Genomic DNA, 21191 nt, shown 5'->3' on the forward strand with positions numbered 1-21191 from the left:
CAAGCTTCCCTGTAATACATCAATACATGTGAGTATAATGATACAATAGAGGTTAAGAAGAAAGAGGTCATCTGCTTTGGTTTTGTACAAATGATCAACCGTCTAAGCAGGGGATAAAGCCTGGAAAGAAAAATCTCGTGATTTACAGAGAAGAAAAAAAAGAAAGCAGAGTGAGGTGGTGAAGAGAGAGAGAGAGAGAGCAAAGCAGAGTGAGAGTGACAGAAAAAAAAAAAAGCAAAACAGTGAGATTATCCGTGGCCTTCTAATCCATACTTTACAATATTCTCGCCCAGAGCGAGGAGAGCATAAATCTGCCGTATGACACAGTCTATGGGAACACTTAGCAGACAAATGGACAGGAGGGAGCAGAGGATATTACACTGTAGACCACGGTAATCTGTCTCTCTCTAGATAGAGAAGTATGTTACTATGCTTCCATATGGGTGTAAAAAGCACGCAAGAGCACATGTTCTGCTATTCTATTACAGGCAAACTGTGACTATTCCTCAATTGGGTGTCAAGATATGATACCCTCCAAGCTAAAAATAATACTAATTCAGGATTTCTGTTGTTTTTTTTAAACCAGCTGAGCTAACAAGATCATGTCATATTTCTAAACTGAAGACAAAGAACTGGGGTTTATTACCGAGACAATCCCCTCCCATTGAAAGACCATCTGCAAATCAACCTCACTGTGAATCTGGAAATGTCTTCGCCCTCCCGCCTCACCACGAGGCCCGCTACCATTTACCAAGCCTCGCAGCTCGACCCACTGAATGCTCCGACGAGAGAGAGAGAAAGAGAGAGGGGGTCTATATGCATCACCGGTTTGCAAACCAAAAGGTGTATCCAATGTCTTGGGGGCGCGGGGAGAAGATGAATAAGAGTGGCGGCATAAGATTGGCTCTATATATAGCAGGTAATCTGTCATCTCATTTTTGTCATCGCCCTTCCCCTCGTTTGTGCTTTGAGGAACGAGACATTGGTGTTCAAAAGATCAGAGGAAGTAAGGAGGGAATCTTGGAGGCTTGGAGAGAGGAGAATAAGGAGAGTGTGTGTGTGTGTGTGTGTGTGTGTGTGTGTGTGTGTGTGTGTGTGTGTGTGTGTGTGTGTTGGGAGGAGGAAGGCGGGATCCTGCGCTGAGTGACTGATGACTGCTGTTTTTAGAGTCCCAGTTGCAGCTGGCCGAAGTCCAAGCTGAACAGTTCACAAGACTAAAAAGTAACACTGTGCATCTAACACTTTAGTTTGAAAAAGATTTCCGCTGATTCCCATCCTGCGCTGCAAAAATTTCATTTCCTGTCGACCTACAACATCACTGCTGCCAGGAGTCAGATATCTCTAATGTGGATATTGTTTGAATGTCCTGTCAGATCTGACAGGTTGGATTCTCCGGCAGAAAGATCAGTTAGAGACACAAACGGGCACACACACACACACACACACACACACACACACACACACACACACACACACACAGAGACAAGCAAACACTCTGAGGGGAAAATGCTGAGGGGTCTTATGAAGCTCCGTCTGATGAGGTTCGCCCGGTGGTCACTTCAAAGCAGAGATGAAGGAGTGGATAAAAGACGGAGCAAAGAGACGGAGGGGGGAAAAAAAGAAAGAAGGGGAGGATGGAGTGAGGAGACATGAGGCAGGATAAAAAAGATGGGAGCAAAAGGCGGCAGAATGAAACGGGTGGGGGGGGGAGCGTGGGCCAGATGAAAGAAACACAGAGAGGGATTACTCTGCAAAAATAAAATCCAAAAGAGGGAAAAAATATCTGCGTGGGAAATGTAGCAGGACACACAAGGATAAAGGAACAACAAAAAAAAAAGAAGTTGTTCACATCAAGATGTTCATGCTCGCGCACACGCATCACAACCTCACACCTGGGGAGACGAATCTGGATGTTTGTAAATCAAAATTCTAAAACATCTAGACCCAGATGAGAAGGTTTGGGAGGCCGAACCTCGCCGCTCTGCGCAAGTCCCGACCGAAGCAGAAACTTTTTGCTGAGAGACGATCCCCCTGCTCTCCATCCAGAAACTCTCTGATGAGCAGCTATGGTAAAGCCTGCAGGCCTGCACTATTACATATGGGATGGGGAGGGGGGGGGGGGGGGGTCGTTCAAATTACTCAAGCATTCGTAGACAGTGAGCTACATGTAGCTAGCTCCATCTAGAAACCTTACCCTGAATAATTCAGAGGTGTAAATAAAATATATCCAGTGGCCTTCACCTCAAAAAAAAAAAAAAAAAAAGTGAAAGAAGATAGCTGGCATGCTGAGTAATGAGTTCTTCTCTCGCAAATGAGTTCAGAAATGACATGCAAGTGGATGAGTACAGTAATATAAAAAAGGACCGTATTTCTCAAAATTCAGTTATTCACATTGATATTCAAGGAGGGGGCTGTGTCGCTTGATTTAAAACAGAATATTTCATTTCTATAGCTGCCTTTCATATGACAGTACAACATGCCATCTCTACCGAACTGCAAGAAAATCATAACGGCAGTGATTGCAATGATGTCCAAAAGTGCTATTACCGGAAAAAAAAACAATAACTGGGAAACATTGTTATCCAGCTGTGGGTGCTCGGCAGACGCATTACTGTCCTTTGATTGTCCCGGAATAACAGATGATGGCAGAGCGTTTATTGCTTTTCTCCGGCACTGAAGAGTGCAATATTTTTTGCATAATGCATGAGCGCCAGGACATGGCCCAAATCATCCCCAAAAAACAAATAGCCTCATAATGAATGGGGCGGCGAGCCGTGTGTGCGTGTGTAAGATATCAGTCCTCAAAATACGTGACGGACCGCCACGCTGGCAGATGGAAGGTTGGAAAGGACAAGAAATCAAAGCAGTAATCAGTGAGGAGAAGACGAATGGGCCACAGCTCTTTCCCTCTCGTCCCACTGGTGTGAAGGACACAGTGCGGTGTAGTCGTCCACGCGTGTGCCAAGACTACAATACAGGGTGAGCAGAAATCAATACGCGCTCCAGCCTATTCCTATGATTATGACAATCACGCCAGGCGGTTGAAGCGTGGATCGCGTCGCACTGCTGGCTCAAAGGGCGCCGCTTCACGGCACACAAAGACCTTTTTTTTTTTTATTTCCAAAAGGTCAATCAATAAGAAAACTGGCTCATTTCCCCTGGCCGCCCTTGTCTTTCTGAAATTATGCAATAATCGCTCTTGAATGGGTCTAATGGGATGGTGAAATTCCCTCAGCACTGTACAGTAGCAGCCCATGTACATCTGCAATTTAGATTTTAAAAGCAAGGAGAAAAAGGTTACAGCAATTACAGTTATTTTACATTAGACTGAGCCCAAAATGCATATGAAACCTCTGATCCAAAAGCAATTCTTTCTTCCCTTTATGTATAAAAGAAAGCTGCTATTCAAAGACATTAAGTCATTTTTAGTCAGACTGACACAGATGGTCACACAATGGGCCTCATGCAGCCACTCATACAAAGAGATTAGTTGTAAAGTGGCTTGTTCCAGAGATTTAGGAGAACATTCCACATTCACCAATTTTTTTTTTCATATTTCGTTTTTTCAAACCCATTTTACGAGGGGTCCAGACCAGCCGTAGGAGTTATGCAATTAGTCTGCTGTTATCCAAGCCAAAGTTTTACACTAATGGAATGTATATGTCGTTACTTTGAAGCAATTTTGAGTCTGAAGAACCCTTTTCAAATGTGTATGAATGTGTATGAATTACACTTCGTAATTGTGTTGACATTTTTATACTGTTTGCAATTCAAATTATAGGCTAGTATAATTCTAAACGAATCCATACAGCCCAGAGATAACCATTCATTTAAATTGGCTATTGATGTTATATTGTAACACTACAATATAACATCTTAAAGTGCAAAATGACCCCCTCTGTTTGCAGTTATCGATCACCTTGCTGTGGCAAGACCTGTTTCATATGGAGGCATTTTTTCTGTACTGCAGTGACAGTCCGACCCTCGGGTGACACGGCATTAACAGAACTCGTTAGTTTTACCCATTCTTTGACTCAGCAAGTCCGTTAATTCTGCTGCTGATGCTGTTAAAAATGTCCTGTATGGATCTCTGAAAGCATGACTTCAATATAGGACACATGGGACAGAACGTATAGCCGTATGTATGGGTTTATCGGGCCGTTAACTGTGCCGATTTACAATTCTCATGAACACACGCTCATCCACGCATTCACCACGACATCTGAAGCGTTTGCTGAATCTGACGAGGCACACACACACACACACACACACACACACACACACACACACACACACACACACACACCGTGGCAACTTTATTTCAGGACCCTGCTTTCTTATGTTTGCACTTGTCTTGGTGCCCAAATGCCAAGGTTGAGAAACTTAAAAGATGTTTCCTGGTTGAGCCCTCAGAGACAGACATCTGAGGACAGCTGCTCCCCCCCGATCTCTTACACTCCTTGCCTTCCTCTCTCTGTCAATCACAGACAAACTTTTAACTCTCCTCTTCCAGCCCCACCTCTTTGAACTCACCATATTTCCTCCCCATCTGTTGTCTGTCCTAAAGCACTCTCGCTCTCCTCTCCTTGCACACTCTTTTCTTTCATTTACTTACAATGAATACTTGTTCCATTCAAGCAAATGGGTCAGGAGTGTAATGTCAGTAGTTACTCAGGCACATAGGAAGACAGCCTTTGTGTCTTTGTGTGTGTGTGTGTGTGTGTGTGTGTGTGTGTGTGTGTGTGTGTGTGTGTGTGTGTGTGTGTGTGTGTGTGTGTGTGTGTGTTGTGTGTCACACTGTAGCTCCTATTACTCTGACACAACACTTTCTAAATTTGCCGCCTGACACTAACCACTGCCTGAGCCTCTGGGCCTGACCTCACGCAGCGTGTCACCCTCACTTTACACACACCTCTCAGGTTGGAGCTCAAAAGATGTCTCAACCTGAAAATGGAACGCCCCAAAACACACATCCTCATCAGACTAAACGATCCAAATCTCACCGTGACGTCGTTTTGGGTTGAAAATCTGTAGCTGATATCTTTTATACTGCGCAGGCGAACTATGAAAACATGACTAACCTGATACAGAACTATACGTTGGAACAATATAGGCGATCAGACAGTAAGATAGCAGCACAGCCACTGACCTTGTGAAAGACAAACTTTGCCGTGGCCTATATAACGGTAAGACCGTACCAAATTGCCGCTCCCCTTTGAACTCAACTCAAGTTTGTATCCTGCAGGTCTCCGATACTTGAAGGTGCGATGATTAATGGACGCGTTGTCGACGGTAATGAGCAATGGGACGTTACCGGTGCCCTTTATATTCCGTTCCTGTGGCTGGCATCTGCCCACCTTACACATGTAGAGAGAAAGTAGTCCCATCCCTGGCTGGAGGGCAGAGCAGAGAGAGCTAACACATTTTATATTCTTGGCACATCAGGCGGGAATAGAATAGAATGGAATGGAAGGCAAAATAGAAATAGAACAGAATTTGGAACTCAGTGTTAGATTCTCTGTTGTGCCACTTGCAGAGAGTGAAAACATGAATACCACAGTCATATCTATAGGATAGATATTACGCTACCTGTAGCAGCCATATAACTATGCAGAAAGACTGGAGGTGGGGATTAAAGGCTCATCTGGTTCTGTCCAAAAGGCAACAAAATCTACTGTCACTCACACGTCTCGCGGTACAGATACATTTCCATTTTACTACATGTGCGAATTCACACTACGTGTCACAGGGAGACACCCCCCCCCCCCCCCCCCCCCCCCCCACACACACACACACAGTTTTTTTTTTACACTTCAAGTCTACTTTTGTCGCATTCATTGAATCGTAATCTGCATCAACAGCTGTTTAAATCACCTAAATCAATCTGTATGTGAACATATTAACCGAGTGACTGATCAAGGCTCGCCTGTGTCACTACAGGCAGATTCCCCTCACTCGCCACAGCGGGTGAGGGGAATAAAAATCAAAGAATCAATACACGTCTCGCTTCAGTCTAGCTCGTTCGTTTAATCCGGACAGAAAACACAGAGTAAAAGTACAAAGTTGAGGTCTTACGGGTGTTAACTAGCTAAGATACCACAAAGTCATGGCTCCAGAGTGCAGCACATATCTCTCTGTAAAACCACAACAACTTTTTTGCTCAAACGCGATATACTATGTCAATTAGTGAGCTTCAGAAGAGTTAATTAGTGTTTAGAAGTGCCGACAGAGCCAGGCTCGCTGTTTCCCCAAGTTCCAGTCTTTGTGCTACGGAAATGAGAGTTAAATCAATATTGTGATCCAATTCTCTTCAAGAAAACAAATAAGCATATTTTCCAAAGTACTCCTTTAAGTTCGGTGCCTGTGGTTACACTGAGGTTACGGCATAGATTTATTTTTTTTCCTCACATTTCACAACATAAACAGCAGCTTAGATATCCAGCTGCATATCAGTGTGTGCAGTGCCAACTATGAGGACAGTGAGTGCAAGGACAGGTTCATTTAAATTGGACATCTGATCACGCTGAGACCCTTCAATAACTGTGGCACGCACTGTTAATGCCATGTGGTGTTTGTTTCAGCTTCAATAGGATTAAGATATTATAAAATACATTCTACAGAACTGCCAAATGAACTTTACGGTGAGGTAAGAATGGTGAGGGTTCCTAGAGTACTTTAAGGTCTGATTTCATGTCACACCGGTGGTAGAGCCCACTGTCAGCAGAGCAGTGAGCTGCCTGGAAAGGTGCTAGTGTGTCCCTGTGTCATTCCACTCATACTTCACAGCCCTGACCTCTGGCTGTCTCACAAACAGAGGCCTTGGAAACTTTGTGTGTGTGTGTGTGTGTGTGTGTGTGTGTGTGTGTGTGTGTGTGTGTGTGTGTGTGTGTGTGTGTGTGTGTGTGTGTGTGTGGAATGGCGAGGTTGGTGGGTCAGAGAGAGTATGAGAGGGAGCGAAAGTGAGAGAGATGAGTGACGTCCGGTCGGCAGCGATCGGCGCACGATGACGCACGCTGCTGTTTACCGTATTCTACTGCAGCACCGATTTCAAAACACATCATGGCAGAGACAAAGTGCATTTTCATAAAGCAGTCTCTCTGATGTGTTTTACTGAAGTGGTCGGCGTTTAGAAACTCTTACTTTTACAGGATCTTGAACTTTTGTGATTATTTGGTTTGGCGATATGGAGACAAAACATTTGTCATCACTAAAACAAAACCTTCATCCAATAACCAGTATATACAGTACATATGCAGATTATTGTCACCTGTTCCTTTAGTTTATGTCGGTCATATTGGACATGAGTGGGAGGTCAAACCGGGGCTGTCACCTTCTGCTGCATTGGCCTTTCCAGATGACACATGTAGGAGTTCATTATTTATTTAACCATAACCGTATCTCTGAGCTTTAATGAGGTTAGAATTTATTCAAAAATAAGATCATTATTGTTACCTGGATTGGACAAAGTTATTCATGCTTTTTAACTTGTATTCTCGACATTGTCCCACAGCAATGGTCCCAATTCTGAAAACTTGACTTCCATCCATGATTTGGCTCCGGCATACTATGCACTGCATCCACACTCTTCTATCCCGCAGCAGTTCACCTCCTTACAATACAAATCTCAGCTTCAAATTCATTTTTACAAACTTGCATTCCTGCGGTAGTTGTTCAACCCATGTGACGTGATGTTTCTCTTTTTGAACAATGGGAGCCATCTCCGCAGCACATTAGTCCTCCATGCCTGCTGCCACCGTCTCCCTCTTAACTTCCCTATCCCTCCATTGTGCTCGGATCACATTATGTGAACTCTCATTACAGGGGTGGTAATAGACTCTTCAGCACTAAGATCCTCTTTATTATCCATCAACTGTGGACTACGTCTCTAAGCTGATTAGCCCGAGCCGTCTTTTCAGCATTTCAATTAGGAGCGTTTTGAATAGTCAAGCAGATTGCATGACTCATATTCGTTACTGGCATTTTTAGAGTGCTACTCGGTGTTAGAATACAAGTAATCCAAGAAATGCATTGCAGCAGTGCGGATAAAGAGCTACCGAAGAATAACATCATTGAGGATTTTAATTTAGGACACGCAGGGGAATGGCTATCAACAACAGCAGGGAGGTATGCAGTCTTAGCACAAATGGCCCAGCTGGCAATCATACTACTGTCATACACACATTGAGTTTATGCCGTTCTTAAGAGAAATATTTCAAGGAGCATCATCATTACCATTTACAACACAAGATTATGTCTATATTAGCTTGAGCCTGTCTGCTCTCAGAGGACTGTGAAATGGGATCAACTGATAAAATTGACATTCTGAGTGGCGTAAAGAGAAGCTGGGTCTTTAGCCGCCGCTTTAAAAAAGCTGCAACCTAAGAGCCCAAGGGCTGTGAACACCTCCACGCGTAATCTCACTGTTCAACTCGCTCTGTTCATGTCGTTTCAGATGAGCTCGCAGAGGAAATGTCCCACGTAGCTGCCCTTGTGTTTGGGAAACGAATGACAGAGGAGGAAGCGGAAGAAGAGCGGGTGGACGAGGTTTTGACTCCTAGTGTTAACAGATTTGGGTCAGATGAGGAGAATATGATCTGCTCAGTGACGTGAGTGTGAGTGTGAGTGTGTGTGTGTGTGTGTGTGTGTGTGTGTGTGTGTGCTCACATGTACTCGTGGGGTGCATCGTTTTGTGATGTCATTAGAAGTCGAGCCAAAACACGATGATCTCGGGGTATTATCGGTATCTGTTGAAGGTATCCGGCTTTATCAAATACCCACTTGACACAGGAGTCACCACTGTGTTTTATCATTCTGTCTCTGTCTGACTCCCCCCCCCCCCCCCCCCACACACACACACACTCACTCACTAATCCATTCAGTCATTGTTAATCCAGCTGTGCGCTGGTACAGGGATGTGCCGTACACTGCTGACAACCATGTGACTGAGGTGCGGGTGTCATACCTGTCTGTACTTCAGTTGCTAATGTTGTCCTTGTTGTTGTTGTAGTTGCTGCACCGCTCTCAGGGGATCACACATCCGAATCCATAACAAATGTTGTACTCTACCCTGCCCATTATAGCACAATGTCTCTCTGTGGATGTCATCAATGTCGTGAATGCATGTACCTCTGCTCTAAGTGTTGTCGTCATGTTCTCAGTTGTATTCATTTGACAAAGAGCTCAGCCTCACTTAGAGCATCAGTCTGAGAGAGGAGGGCAGAGGAAATACGTGATGGAGTCGCACACACTTTCTGCAGTCGTCGTGTACCATTTGCCAGAGAACGACTCCAGCGGAGCAGCTGAGAGTCGAGTGCCTTTTCCCAGGGCACCTTCCTGGTACTTGTACAGGAAGATGAGAGCCATTCATATTTCAAATGTGATTTTCCAAGCAAGCAGATAGATCTTTTTACAGTTGTGATTTCAGTCCCAAGTCTCTTTGCATAACATCTAAACCACTGCTGCACTGTCAAGCTCTTGTATTTTCACAAAAGATCACAAAATAACTTGCTTGGATCAAGAAGCGTATAACGGAATAAAATAACGGAATCAACGTTTCATCCTTGTTGTGAATTTGTCTGTTGGTTTTCAGGGTCTCTGAACAACTAGTGTAATTGTTATCCTCGGTTATAAACTGCTTAATCTTTTCAAGAGGTATTGTTAAGCAGTATGAATGAGCTGGCAGCCTGTAACAGCGTAACATGTATCGTGTTTTGTCAGCAGCATGGCCAACAAAAATGTGTTGGTTGTCGTGTCTGGCTCTACTAGAGCCGGTCGCACCAGCTGTTAGTGACTTCAAAGTGAATCAAGTTACAAAATAAGAGTTTAATGAGTGTAGATTTACACATTAATGAAAAAAAATGTATCCTCATACAGCAGTTCATATGGTATGTTAAAAGTTATTTTTCATTTTGTGTGCATTTCCCACTAATGTCACTTGTACATAGATAAAGTATTTTCAAAATAAACTTCCGTCCTCACAGGACACAACTTCATTAGGTTTAGGCAACAAAACTTCTTGCTTAAGTTGAGGAAAAGACTGTAGTTTGGGTTAAACAACTAGGGAAGTGGCGTTATGTGAGTGTGGAAGATACATGACTAACAAATCAACGTTGTGACTTCTGGTTTCACTCAGGACACGAACAGTGGTCTGCTTGACGATAGTGCGGTGTCCTCCTTTTGTTGCTTTGTATACTTTCATGTTTGCAATTACGTCTAATAAATAAGAATTGAATATTTTTCAGGTGGTGTCAATATATCATTTGGCTTTCTAAATCTGGTATTTCAGGATGCTATTTTAAAGCTCATGATGCTGCATTGACTTCCTGTTTACATAGTTGACTGCTTTTGATTGGACAGTGCTACAGATGTTTTTTAGCAACGGATTTACACTTTACAAGCCAAGACATTCCTTAAAGTTTGAATGGGGTGACCCAATTTAGTTAATCACCAGTTTGAAACCAGCTAGTGGTTACTAAGAATTTAGGAAGGACTTAACACACAAATTTAGTGATGGATTTACGAACAGCTGGTGCAACCCAATCCCGATGAGCACTTATGCTGAAAAAATGTACATATAAAATATAGCTCCATACAGTCCTAATGGAGTTGATCTGAAGGACTTTCAAATTGGAAACCGGGGGGGTATAGTCTGTGCTCATGAAGCCCAGATTAGGATTTGACAGCTTGTGGAAAGTGGTTGGCGTGGGCGTATATGTGTGGACAGAGAGAAACATTGTGAACTAGAGTGTGTAGAGACATCCAGAGATTTAAAAGAAGGCCAGACAAAAAGCAAATATTAACAGGAGGAGAAAGAGGAAGACATCATTGAAAAATGGACAGGATGAAGAATGCTTTTTTTAATTAAGACCCATGAGAAGGAAGGAGCTGTCTGATTGGGATTAAGTGGAGGAAGGAGAAGGAAGGTGATGGAGAGTTAGAGCCTGAATATGAGAGGAGGAGTGGCATCATGATGAAAAAGATGCAGCTGCGAGGGATCATAAAATATAGAGAAAAACAAGAAGAGGAAATGCTACCGAAAAAAAACTAGAGCGACAGATAGAGGAGAGATACTGAGCACTAAAACGTAGTAGAGGAGACAGCAGATGGTGGGGATTATTCTGGACTAAAATACTCTGGGATCTACACAGGGAAGGCCGCAGACATAAACCGTTGCAGACTCCATCTGCCAGAAATAGACCAAAAAAAAAGCTGTAGGCCCACCATCGGCATAATGATCAAATGCTGCCTAGATGGCAAAACCCCAAAAAACGTCATCCTAGACAACACCATAAACACGTTTTTTAAATCTCAGGATAGAAAGAGTGCTGATGTTCTATTAAGTCAAATCAGTTGGGAGAGACATCCTGTCGAGTCAGTAGCCAAAGACACAGTACATGCAAAAATACGCACAGCAAGGGACCTTTTAAGACATTTGTATCAACTAAAAACTTAGCTAAGCCAGCATTACCATCTCTCGGATGGCATTTGTGTCGAGACATAACACAAAACACAAACAGGTACTAGATACTAGGTACCAGTTGCATTCTTTTTTTTTTTGCAGCAGGTGCATGTGTGCTGGAGTATTTCACTATGTGTTTGTGTGTGATTATGGCTGATACAATAAGACACCCCTAATCCACATTTTATGTTCACCATGATTAGGATAACAGGCTGTGCTAACAGTGTGCGCATGTGTGAGTGTACAGAGAAAACGACAAACTGGCCCACAAATCCCCCCAGTAATGCCTCCATATCCATCCGCACACAACCTGAACACACATAGTTGCAGATACAGTCTAATGCCTGCCAATCAAATCATGCCGTCTCTCCGCATGCAGAGAGAGAGAGAGAGAGAAAAAAATAAAAAAGAGCAAAGAGATCTGGAAGTAAATCGAAGAGACTTTTGTCTTACCTTTCCCTGTGTGTAGATCAAACCTCGAACCTGCAAATAAAAGCAGAAGAAAACATAATTACTGTTGTGTTCTGAGCGCACATAAGTGGGGCTGAGCAGATCATACAGTGAGCTGATGCGCCGATGAAGCAATTTAAACACAAAATCAACAACCATAGCTTCGTGTGCAGGCAGAACCCACACCAGGCTCGGTTTCCGTCAGCAGCTTTTCTCAATGCGACTCTATAATTGCCTATTGAGCCGTGTCACTCAAGACTTGTACTTTATGTTCCTGCAACAGCAAGTAATTGTTAGTACATTTTAGTCTCAGCATTAGTGTTAGCTTGGCAAACATATTGACTTATTCTATGTGTGTTTGAAGGAGAGAGACGCGTGTGCATGTGTGTTTTATTGACTAATTATCTACCCTGACTGGGGACAGTTAATTAAATCCTTCCCCGGCACTGAGCATGAAGTAATTATTGTGCAGGGGTGCATATCCACCAAAAGAAGTCGACATCCACATGTGATAAGTACATAACGTGTGCGCACTTCTGTAACAAAGACAGACACACAACAAGCGTTTCTCTTACACGCCTGCACACACTACGATACACCCGTACCTTGGATTGCAAACAGACACCAAATTGTTGCATCATCACTTTGTCTTGCGAGCGTTCGTACAAAAGCATCGGACGTCTTTCCGTCACCATCGGCTGCTTGACAATAGCGTGTACGCCCCGCATTAAATGTATCCCTCAATAAAATCAGATGGCAATGCAATTGGCCTCAGTCGACCTTTTTGACTTCTGCTTGGGTGCACCAGCATGGTAACAGCAAACACTGCTTCTTACATTTCATAGGTATCAAAGAATAAAGTCGGTTGCAGAGATTACTGCCAGTGCAAGGACATATTTGATACATTGTTACAGTGCAAAATATGATTACTTATTCCAGCTCTGTGCTAAGAGGTTTGGTAATGCTCACTGGCCACAGAGGACATAACATAAAATACTTTGTAGATACGTCTGCATCTTCATTTTGATACATAATAAATTATGGATTCACTGGGAATTATAATGAATGTTTTATACGCCTCCCAGTGCCAAACTGTGCCCACCAACATTGCCAGTAGGGAAATCCCCAAAAAGAAAAATGTCTCCCCAATTTCCTGAAGTACTCAATCCCTTATTGGTTTCCAGTCTGAAGTCAGTGCACTGCAACCAAGCAACTTATGTCTGCTGGATCTGGACCTGTTGTTGCTAATGGACACTCGCTACATCTGCTGCCTGATAACCAGATCTGCTGAGTGGGATGGTCAAATCAGAAGCATTAATCTAAGTCGCTAATGTTTAAGATACTTTCCGTTCACTCAAACGGCTTTGAATGCTATCGTCAGTGAAAAAGCTGTTTGCCTGGATGAAACCGTTTCATATGGATTCTCTCCTAACATTTAGCAGTAGCTCTGTGCTTTCCTAAATCACAGTACTTTCTCAAGACCGGACTTACTTAAGCCACACCTGCTGATTTTATAACACCAGGAAATAAACCATTTTAAACTCTAGTTTTTCAAACTATTTGTCTTGTTCTAACACATGCTCCATTGTCGTGCACTGTTACATTTACAGACTTGTGAAAAGAGGGGACTCTTTGTTACGATGGGTTCTGAACAGAGACTGACCAGCCAAGCTACAGGAGGCCTGGAAACAACGGGAGCTGCTGCGGCACACAAATAAGCTTTACAAATCAGCTTCTGACACATACAAAGGCACTTACATGCCAATGCTGTTCATGTGCAAGTTCATGTCTGAGGTTTTCATCCGAAAAATGTGCACAAAAGATGTTGAATCACAGGATTAAATCTCCTTTAGCCCTACCATAAACCCCCCTGCGTATATGTCCTTATGGTATTTGACACAAGTAATGTCTCAGTATTGCCGTTTCGCATAACCAATGCAAATAACATTTCGCAGAGAGCCGAGTGCATATGATCTTGGAAACATATGCACTTGCTCAATGGAGAATCCTATTACACCCTCTTCACGTGTGACAACATCAAATCCAACAGCAGCAGGCCAAACACCCTAGAAAAATGCTTTGTGCTTGTTAAGGCGAAACCTACGTTTACAAATTTGATTCCAAGTCAGCTAAAGGTTCTCAATGATGTATGCAGTGGTAAAAAAAAAAAAAAAGAAAACGCACAGAGAAATAATTGCCCATATTTTCAGCATGAGCTGGCTGTGAGGGCAGAAGTGTGAGGCTGACGCTTCGCCTGGCTGATCCTTTTCAGTTGCAGATGTTCACGGGCCCATCAGCAGCAGGGCTTAACACTACAGACGGCTAAAGGGTTGGAGACGGCGAGGAGCGATCATCTCATCATTTGTTGAGCAGTGGTGCCTGACCACTTACATTCAGATAGGGCTTTCAGGTGGATCAAAGGCTCAAAGGAAACGGGGAAGGTGTGTAGAAACAACGGGAAAACAAGGGCTGCACATGCTGTTATTCTAACATTTGATAAATTGGATACGCAGACAATGTCCCTGCTTAAAATGACCTGGTTGGAACAACAGTTGGATAGGCCTCCCAGGAATAACAGCAATCAGTGACTATCGAGACAAGGCTGACAAGTAATATCTGTGTGATAGACTGGCAGCCAAGAACAAAAAGAGCTCAAATGAGCATTCAACCTGTGAGCAACAGACTATATGTCTCCCTGTCTGAATGCCATCACACTCCGTCTTTCCTGTCCTCTAAAACGGTGTGATTAGTCACTGCCTGAGTCCACCCCGAGCAGGAGGTTGAATTTAATCTCAACCTCTGAGGCACTTTATGAAGAATTTCAAACCATTACCCAAGCTCAACAATTGGTGGTGGCTGCCAAGCACCTTCAAGGGAATGTCAGTTTCCATGGAGACCAAGCCCACGCCCCCCCTTCTCCCCCCACACCACAAGTAAAAGATGGTAAAAGCCCATTGACGAGCACATATCACAAACCTCTTTTACTGTCTCTTGTGTACTGTCTCGCCCTTTCTTTCTCTGCCTGACATCAATGTTTGTGTTAATCTATACGTCTTTGAGGCAGATGTTTGAACTGAGAGCAGTGTTTGCCCACGTTAGTAATTGCTCATTTGCAGTTCCTTGGCAGTTTCCCTGGGACTCTGGAGGCGTTCGTGGGAAGAAATAGAAAGACGTATAACATTAAAAGAAAGTTAAAGAATAATAAACTAAGTCAGGAGGATTAACGCTCAGAGTTAAGAGCAGACGGAACCTAATAAATAGGAAGTGTTTTTGACAGTGGTAGTAGTTGGCCGTTTAAAACTACTGTAATCAATATTTAACCATTAAGAATGGATGGAATGACTGCGTTTGTGGAAGGCGTCACTCCTAGTGACAAAGCCAGTCCCCTCCAGCACTACAGAGCGTTTCCGCACATCTGTTTCCATTTTTCCAGTAGCAACTTTCCTGGTTTGATTTGCTCTCACCGCTCTCATCAGCACAGCCGGCCTCGGTTCCGAAAGAGTTCTATAAACCCACTTCCTGCTCAAGACCAATCAGCAGACTGACACAGTTAGCAACTCGCTGGTTGAACACAGCGGAGCATTTAGCTGCTAAAGAGACAGATGTGTTTGTAAGAAGTTTATGGAGACCAAGACGGAGATAAACAAAGTCAATGGTCTCTCATTCGCCAGGTGGCCAGAAACACAACTCCAAATGAATGATAACGTTGCTCTATGTCTGCAGCTGGATGTGTAAATGAGCCACGGTTTGCCATCAACTTACATTGTGACATATTGTTTCTGTTGTCCAGGGGATGAAATTGGGCAAAATCACACCGGAGCTCAGCTCCACTCTGATGGAACTCAACTGAATCTTCTTCAGTACAACAGCATTGCCAACTCTTTCAGACACTGACCAAACAGATGTGGAATGAAGGCCCCTTGTCTTTGACTTTATTAAATAGCTGAGGCCATCACACAGCAGCAGGATCGGTACTTGTGTCTTCAAATTGAGAGAGGGGCTGTACGCAAGTGAGAGTTGTCACAGGCAGTGTATTTGGGAGTATTGTATTATTGTCTTTTGGGACTTCAAGCGGAATTCATATCAAGGGTAGCCTCATCCAAATTACCCAAAAATAAATATAATATGAAAATGTTCTTGCTTCTCCCCAATGGTATCCGGCCATTTAGATTCAGTAGTTAAGATTCAATTTGAGATTTCCATCTATGAAATTTCACCAATGCAACTGAGATGAATGGAAATTAGTTTGCGGAACAGTAATAAAAAATAAAAAAAATTCAACAGTAGCATCTCTTTCCACAGTGCAGTTGTTTATCTGGACAATCCACATCCAGAGACCACAACGTCAATTACTTTCTACTGAAGAAATTGTCCCTGTAATAGAACTTTGTCCCTCAGTGGTAATACAGGTTTAAATGTGGCCGACGGTCAAAGCGTATGCTCACATCAAAACAAATTACTCCTCCAGAAAACCTTAAAAATCAGCTGAAGTAATGCAAAACATCATAGAATAAATTACCACATGGATGACCTTTGTATGCAGACGGATCATTAACAAACACAAATTAGCATTATGATCAAGTGGATAAACTGCAGCTCAGCAGCAGCAGAGAGAACATTTAGGTTAGTTGGCTGAGAAGATTCCTCCAATTTCTATGTAAACAACAATCTGTCATGTTGTGCCTGATCATAAATCACATCATTATCCTCAAAACATTCTATTTCAAGTTTTCCTCCTCATTTTCACCTCTCAGCTTCTCCCCCTCTGGAACATAATTGAATGCATTCAACCACCCAGCTTTCCAGTCTTCTTCTGCACAGTCGAGGCTGGTGAATAACAGCCACCAGGGAACGACCCAAATGCAGACAATAGAGGTAGAGTGATCAGGGATTTATAAAAAAAAAAAAAAAACGGGGGTTGTGTAAGCTCACGGAGTGCTGAGGCAGGCAAGGGTCAAAACCAGGAAGGCAGTCCAGGCAGGCGAACAAACTCAAAGGAAATCCAAAAATAGCTCATGCAGAGGTTCAAAACAGACAGGAAAAGAGGATCCGGGGTTCAGATAACAAATTTACAGAAAACAGCTATGGACCGGTATATATACAGTGAGAGGCATGATGGGGTAACGAGATGCTGGTGAGCAGGTGAGCTGGGTGGGCGGCGACGGCCAGGCAACCGCCGAACTAATGAGGGAAGTGGGAACAGGTGTGCAGATGTGTGAGGCAGTCCGGTGATGAGGAAAGTCCGAGGGCATCTGGTGGATGGCTGGAAAATGGCAATGAAGGGGTCTGGGGAATAGGGAATGTGGCTGGAGAGGGGGGGCAGTGAGACACAAGTGTGACAAGTGCAATGATTGCAAGGAAACAAATCACTCTTTAGTTTTGCCTGCATTCCTGAGGTCACTATGTGAGCTGTGAAAACAAGAGTTTGACGATTTTATTGCTAAATGCCTTTAAATAGTCACGGTGAATCAAAGTTCATGTCCTGCATTGGTGTCAAGGTAAAGATTCACTCCTGGTAATCTAAGGCATTAAATCTGAATCTTTTAAGTAGAGTCAGAAATGTGTCTTTTGTTTGTCTGCCTCACTCACAGTTTTTATTCCATCTTAGCGACGGGAACAAGTAAAGGAAGAGAAATGCTCAATGAATGCAGCTTCAAGGAAAACAAAAATGTGTCTCCCAGAGGCAAACCTACGCTCTTCTCTCCTGCTAGTGTGTTCAGCCAGAAGATGCTCACCGGGTAGCGAGCGGCAATGATGGAGATAACAAGCCCAAACAAACGCCCTCAGGAGGCGCAGCATTTCCTTAAAACCACACAAACTGCATCCATAAAAACACATCCTTGGCATGCATTCACACATGATTTCATGACCCACGGTGTTCACACCTGATTCTCTCCCCTCCTGAGTCTTAATCAAGTTGTTTGTTTCAGAAAGGCGTTATTAGTTTTATCTTTTCTTTGATTGTGTAGGTGTGAATGCCTCTGAGTGAGCGTGTGTGCCCGCTCATGTGTGTGCACACAGTCCCTGAGAGTATTGTGAACACATTTAAAACGCAAGTAACAAAAGAAGCCCTCATGACTTCATCACATTGATCATTTTTCATCATCCGCTCCCTTTGTTATTGGGAATACAGGTCATTACAATGCAGCGGAGAGGGTGTTAAAAGATGTTTTCCTTTATGGAGAATGATTTGTTTGTTTTGCGTTCCAGCTAGCTAGCCTCCTGGGCCCTAACCTACATTACAGCACAAAGACTATTAATCATTGATGATCAGACCTTTTAATATTGCTCATATAAAATGTATCTGCACGTGATAAAACAGATGAAGAGCTCTGTTCCAAACCACTGCTACACAATTCTGAGGTAAAATTATCAAGTCTGTTTTGTCACTTGCAATGTGTTTAAATGTGGTGTGATTTGACCACTTTGAATGCTGGTAGGAAACAAATTATTTAAGTACCCAACATCTTTAAATGTAAGTAAAGACTATAAATATTTCTAGTAATATTATAGAAATATTTCTGTCACAGGCATCAGAGAAACGTTTATAATACAAGTGTTCAAAATGTCTCATTTAAAAAGTAATGAGACACCTCAGAACTCCAAAGCTCCTTACAAATCACATCGCTAAAGCAAATGCAGAATAATCTCATCCAGACCTTCTTCACCACTGAGGAGAGAAAGGTCTCCAGAGGTCAATTAACCCGGTGTGTGAACTGAGAACTCTTGGCGCAGATGTCTAATAAGCCAATATAGTAACAACACACTCACACAGTCACACGTGCACATATACAAACGCATTGGCGTGCTCTCACACGCACGCCAACAGGACAAGATAATAGAGCCAATGTCACAGAGACACTTGCCAACATGGCCTCACTCGCACAAAAGGCCTGTTTATCTCCCTCTCTATTAAACTCACATACACTCACACAGTACTGTACATATACACCAAGCAGACTGCCGGCCTTTAATCACACGTCACGTTTTAATTGGGAAAAGTGTGAAGGCAACAAAAAGACCAAAGTGGCTCAGTCTGGCACCGATACGTCAGAGCGTGAGACTGCTGGAGCCAACTTAATGGATCCACATATGCTTTTATCAAAAGGTAATTTTCCATTTGTCGGTGGAGGTAGCTAGATGATTTTTACATTCTCTCCCAATCAGGCCTCCATCACTTGTCAGAAGCCAAAACAACATGGTAAGCTTCTTTCTGCAAAGTCATGTTCTGTAATATGACTCATGGACTGAAATGAATTAAGCTACATTTACAGGACAGTGAACTGCTGGATTCACCTTTTTGTCATCCCTAAATTAGCCTGGAAATGTTTTTATGACATGCAAACAGTTGAAGTCAGGGATCAACTGTTAGAGTACAAGCCGCTCTACCCACTGAGCCACAGCCTGCCATTACCCTGACCAGTCTAACAGCACTTCTGAAGCTCACAACAGAACATGTTATGTGTCAAAAACCATAGCATGAAAACGATATGTTGTGGCTTTACATGCAGTTACAGTATGTGCCTGAGTATTTCATGGCCTGTCACAGCTGCTTTCAGGAGTCCAGTCATTACTGTGAGGTTGCCAGGCAATCGCCAGACACTCCAGTCTTTGTGCTAAACTAATCCCTGTTTGGTCAGATTTACATTATGCTTCATCAGAAGTGTTTTCAACGTGTATTTTTCAGTTTTACAAAAGAAAAGGACTCAGTGGTTGGTCTGGCAAATGTATATCTGATTCATTTCCCAACCTCCAATAAAAAGAAGTGCACAACCGCTTCCCTAAGCTTTTCTATGGGGACCATATAAGCCACCAATAAGCGTGTTTCTGAAATTGTCAAACAATGTTAGATTTGTCTGCTTCTCATTTATTGGCCAGGTCTCCTCTTTCAGAAAGGTTTCTGGTTCTTGATTTAATTTTGGATAAAATAAAATTGAAAAAAAGACGTGACTCAAAGCTAATTCCGTGTTTTATTCCTTTTTATTTTGTACTAGCAATTCCTAGAGGGCCTTTAAAAGCCGACTCAGTTCCCCTCCACCTGAGTTCGGACCACAGACAGTAACTGGTCGTCTTCATAATACATGAGGCTTTAGCCCACAGTGGAGGCGTTTTCTGGGTAACTGCGTCTGTCTTGAATATGCTCAATCACACAGGCTTCATGGGTGTTATCCGTCTACCCATTTATACATATTAAGTGAGCGCAAGCTGCATGCAATCTCTCACAGATGCAAGTCGAAGCATTTCAATGTTGCTTGCACAAGCAGTTTAAAGCACAGTACACACATGCATGAACACATCCATATGAGAGCCCCCCCCCCACACACACACACACACACAGATATATACCTGCCCTGACACACACTGATTCCCTGCAAATACAGCTTTACAACGCCTCAGGTTTGCATTAGCAGAAGGAGTCATGCTGTTGGGCCCCCTCGGCTGTTCGTGCCCTTAAATTGGTCCCAGTGAGATGTGAGAGCTCAGACCACAGGGCTGACCTCTAACTCTACGCTCGCGTTTCAAAGAACTAGTCTGTGTCAGCTGGATCAATACCCCCAACAGCAGCTAGAGACCCTGCTCCGATGTAGGGAGACTGTTGTAGAGTATTACTGGGCCGATAATGATAATGGCAAAGGCCATCTTCTTGGTGGTTCTCCTCAGAGCACAGGTCTGATTCTAGGCAAAGTTTCCCCCCATGTTGGTTGTAAGTAGCAGCATGGTCAACAATTGATACAAGATGGATTTTTGGTCAATTAAGTCAAAATATCAGTCAAATATATCATCAAATCTGCGGGCGTATACCTGGGACGCTCAGGTGAAGAGAAAAGCGAAGTTGTCAACTGATCACCACTGAAAGAGCGCTTTGAGGAACTCTCCAACCCAACAAACAAGCACTCTGTGGCTCTGGACAGTGTTGGGCTGTGGTGGTTCCCTTTTTTTTTAAAAAGGTGTGCTTCAATTATTGGGTTATCACACCGCTCAGCCTCGCTGGGAACGCTTTACGCCAAGGTGCTGGAAAGGAGGCTCCGACCGTCTGTCCAACCTCAGATCCAGGAGAAGCAGTGCAGGGTTACTAGAGGGGTCACGGGAGTGTGCTCATCCAGTCTACATAGCACATGTGTTAGGTGTACTTGGAGAAGTACACGTGTGGGTTACTGCAGTCGAGAGTGCGGTCGAGATGAGAGTCAGCACCTCCAAGTATGAGCCAATGGTTCTCCGCTGAAAAACGCCATGTATAGCTCCCTCTGGGTTAGGAGTGAGTTACTGCCCTGAGTGAGCGAGT

At 43.4% G+C, this 21191-nt stretch overlaps 1 protein-coding gene across 1 annotated transcript in view; it reads right to left on the reverse strand.

The window, feature by feature from the left end:
* igsf11 (immunoglobulin superfamily member 11) overlaps nucleotides 1-21191 on the reverse strand; it is a 92207-nt gene that overhangs the window by 54800 nt on the left and 16216 nt on the right. The window contains exon 2 of the mRNA XM_068707024.1: nucleotides 11912-11941. Coding sequence (XP_068563125.1) covers nucleotides 11912-11941 — 30 coding nt within the window. The remainder of the gene's footprint in view (nucleotides 1-11911; nucleotides 11942-21191) is intronic.

This window comes from Cebidichthys violaceus, unplaced genomic scaffold, assembly GCF_023349555.1.
Source record: "Cebidichthys violaceus isolate CVI_PGR_0920_01 unplaced genomic scaffold, fCebVio1.0.p SCAF_1, whole genome shotgun sequence".
Lineage (NCBI taxonomy): Eukaryota > Metazoa > Chordata > Actinopteri > Perciformes > Stichaeidae > Cebidichthys > Cebidichthys violaceus.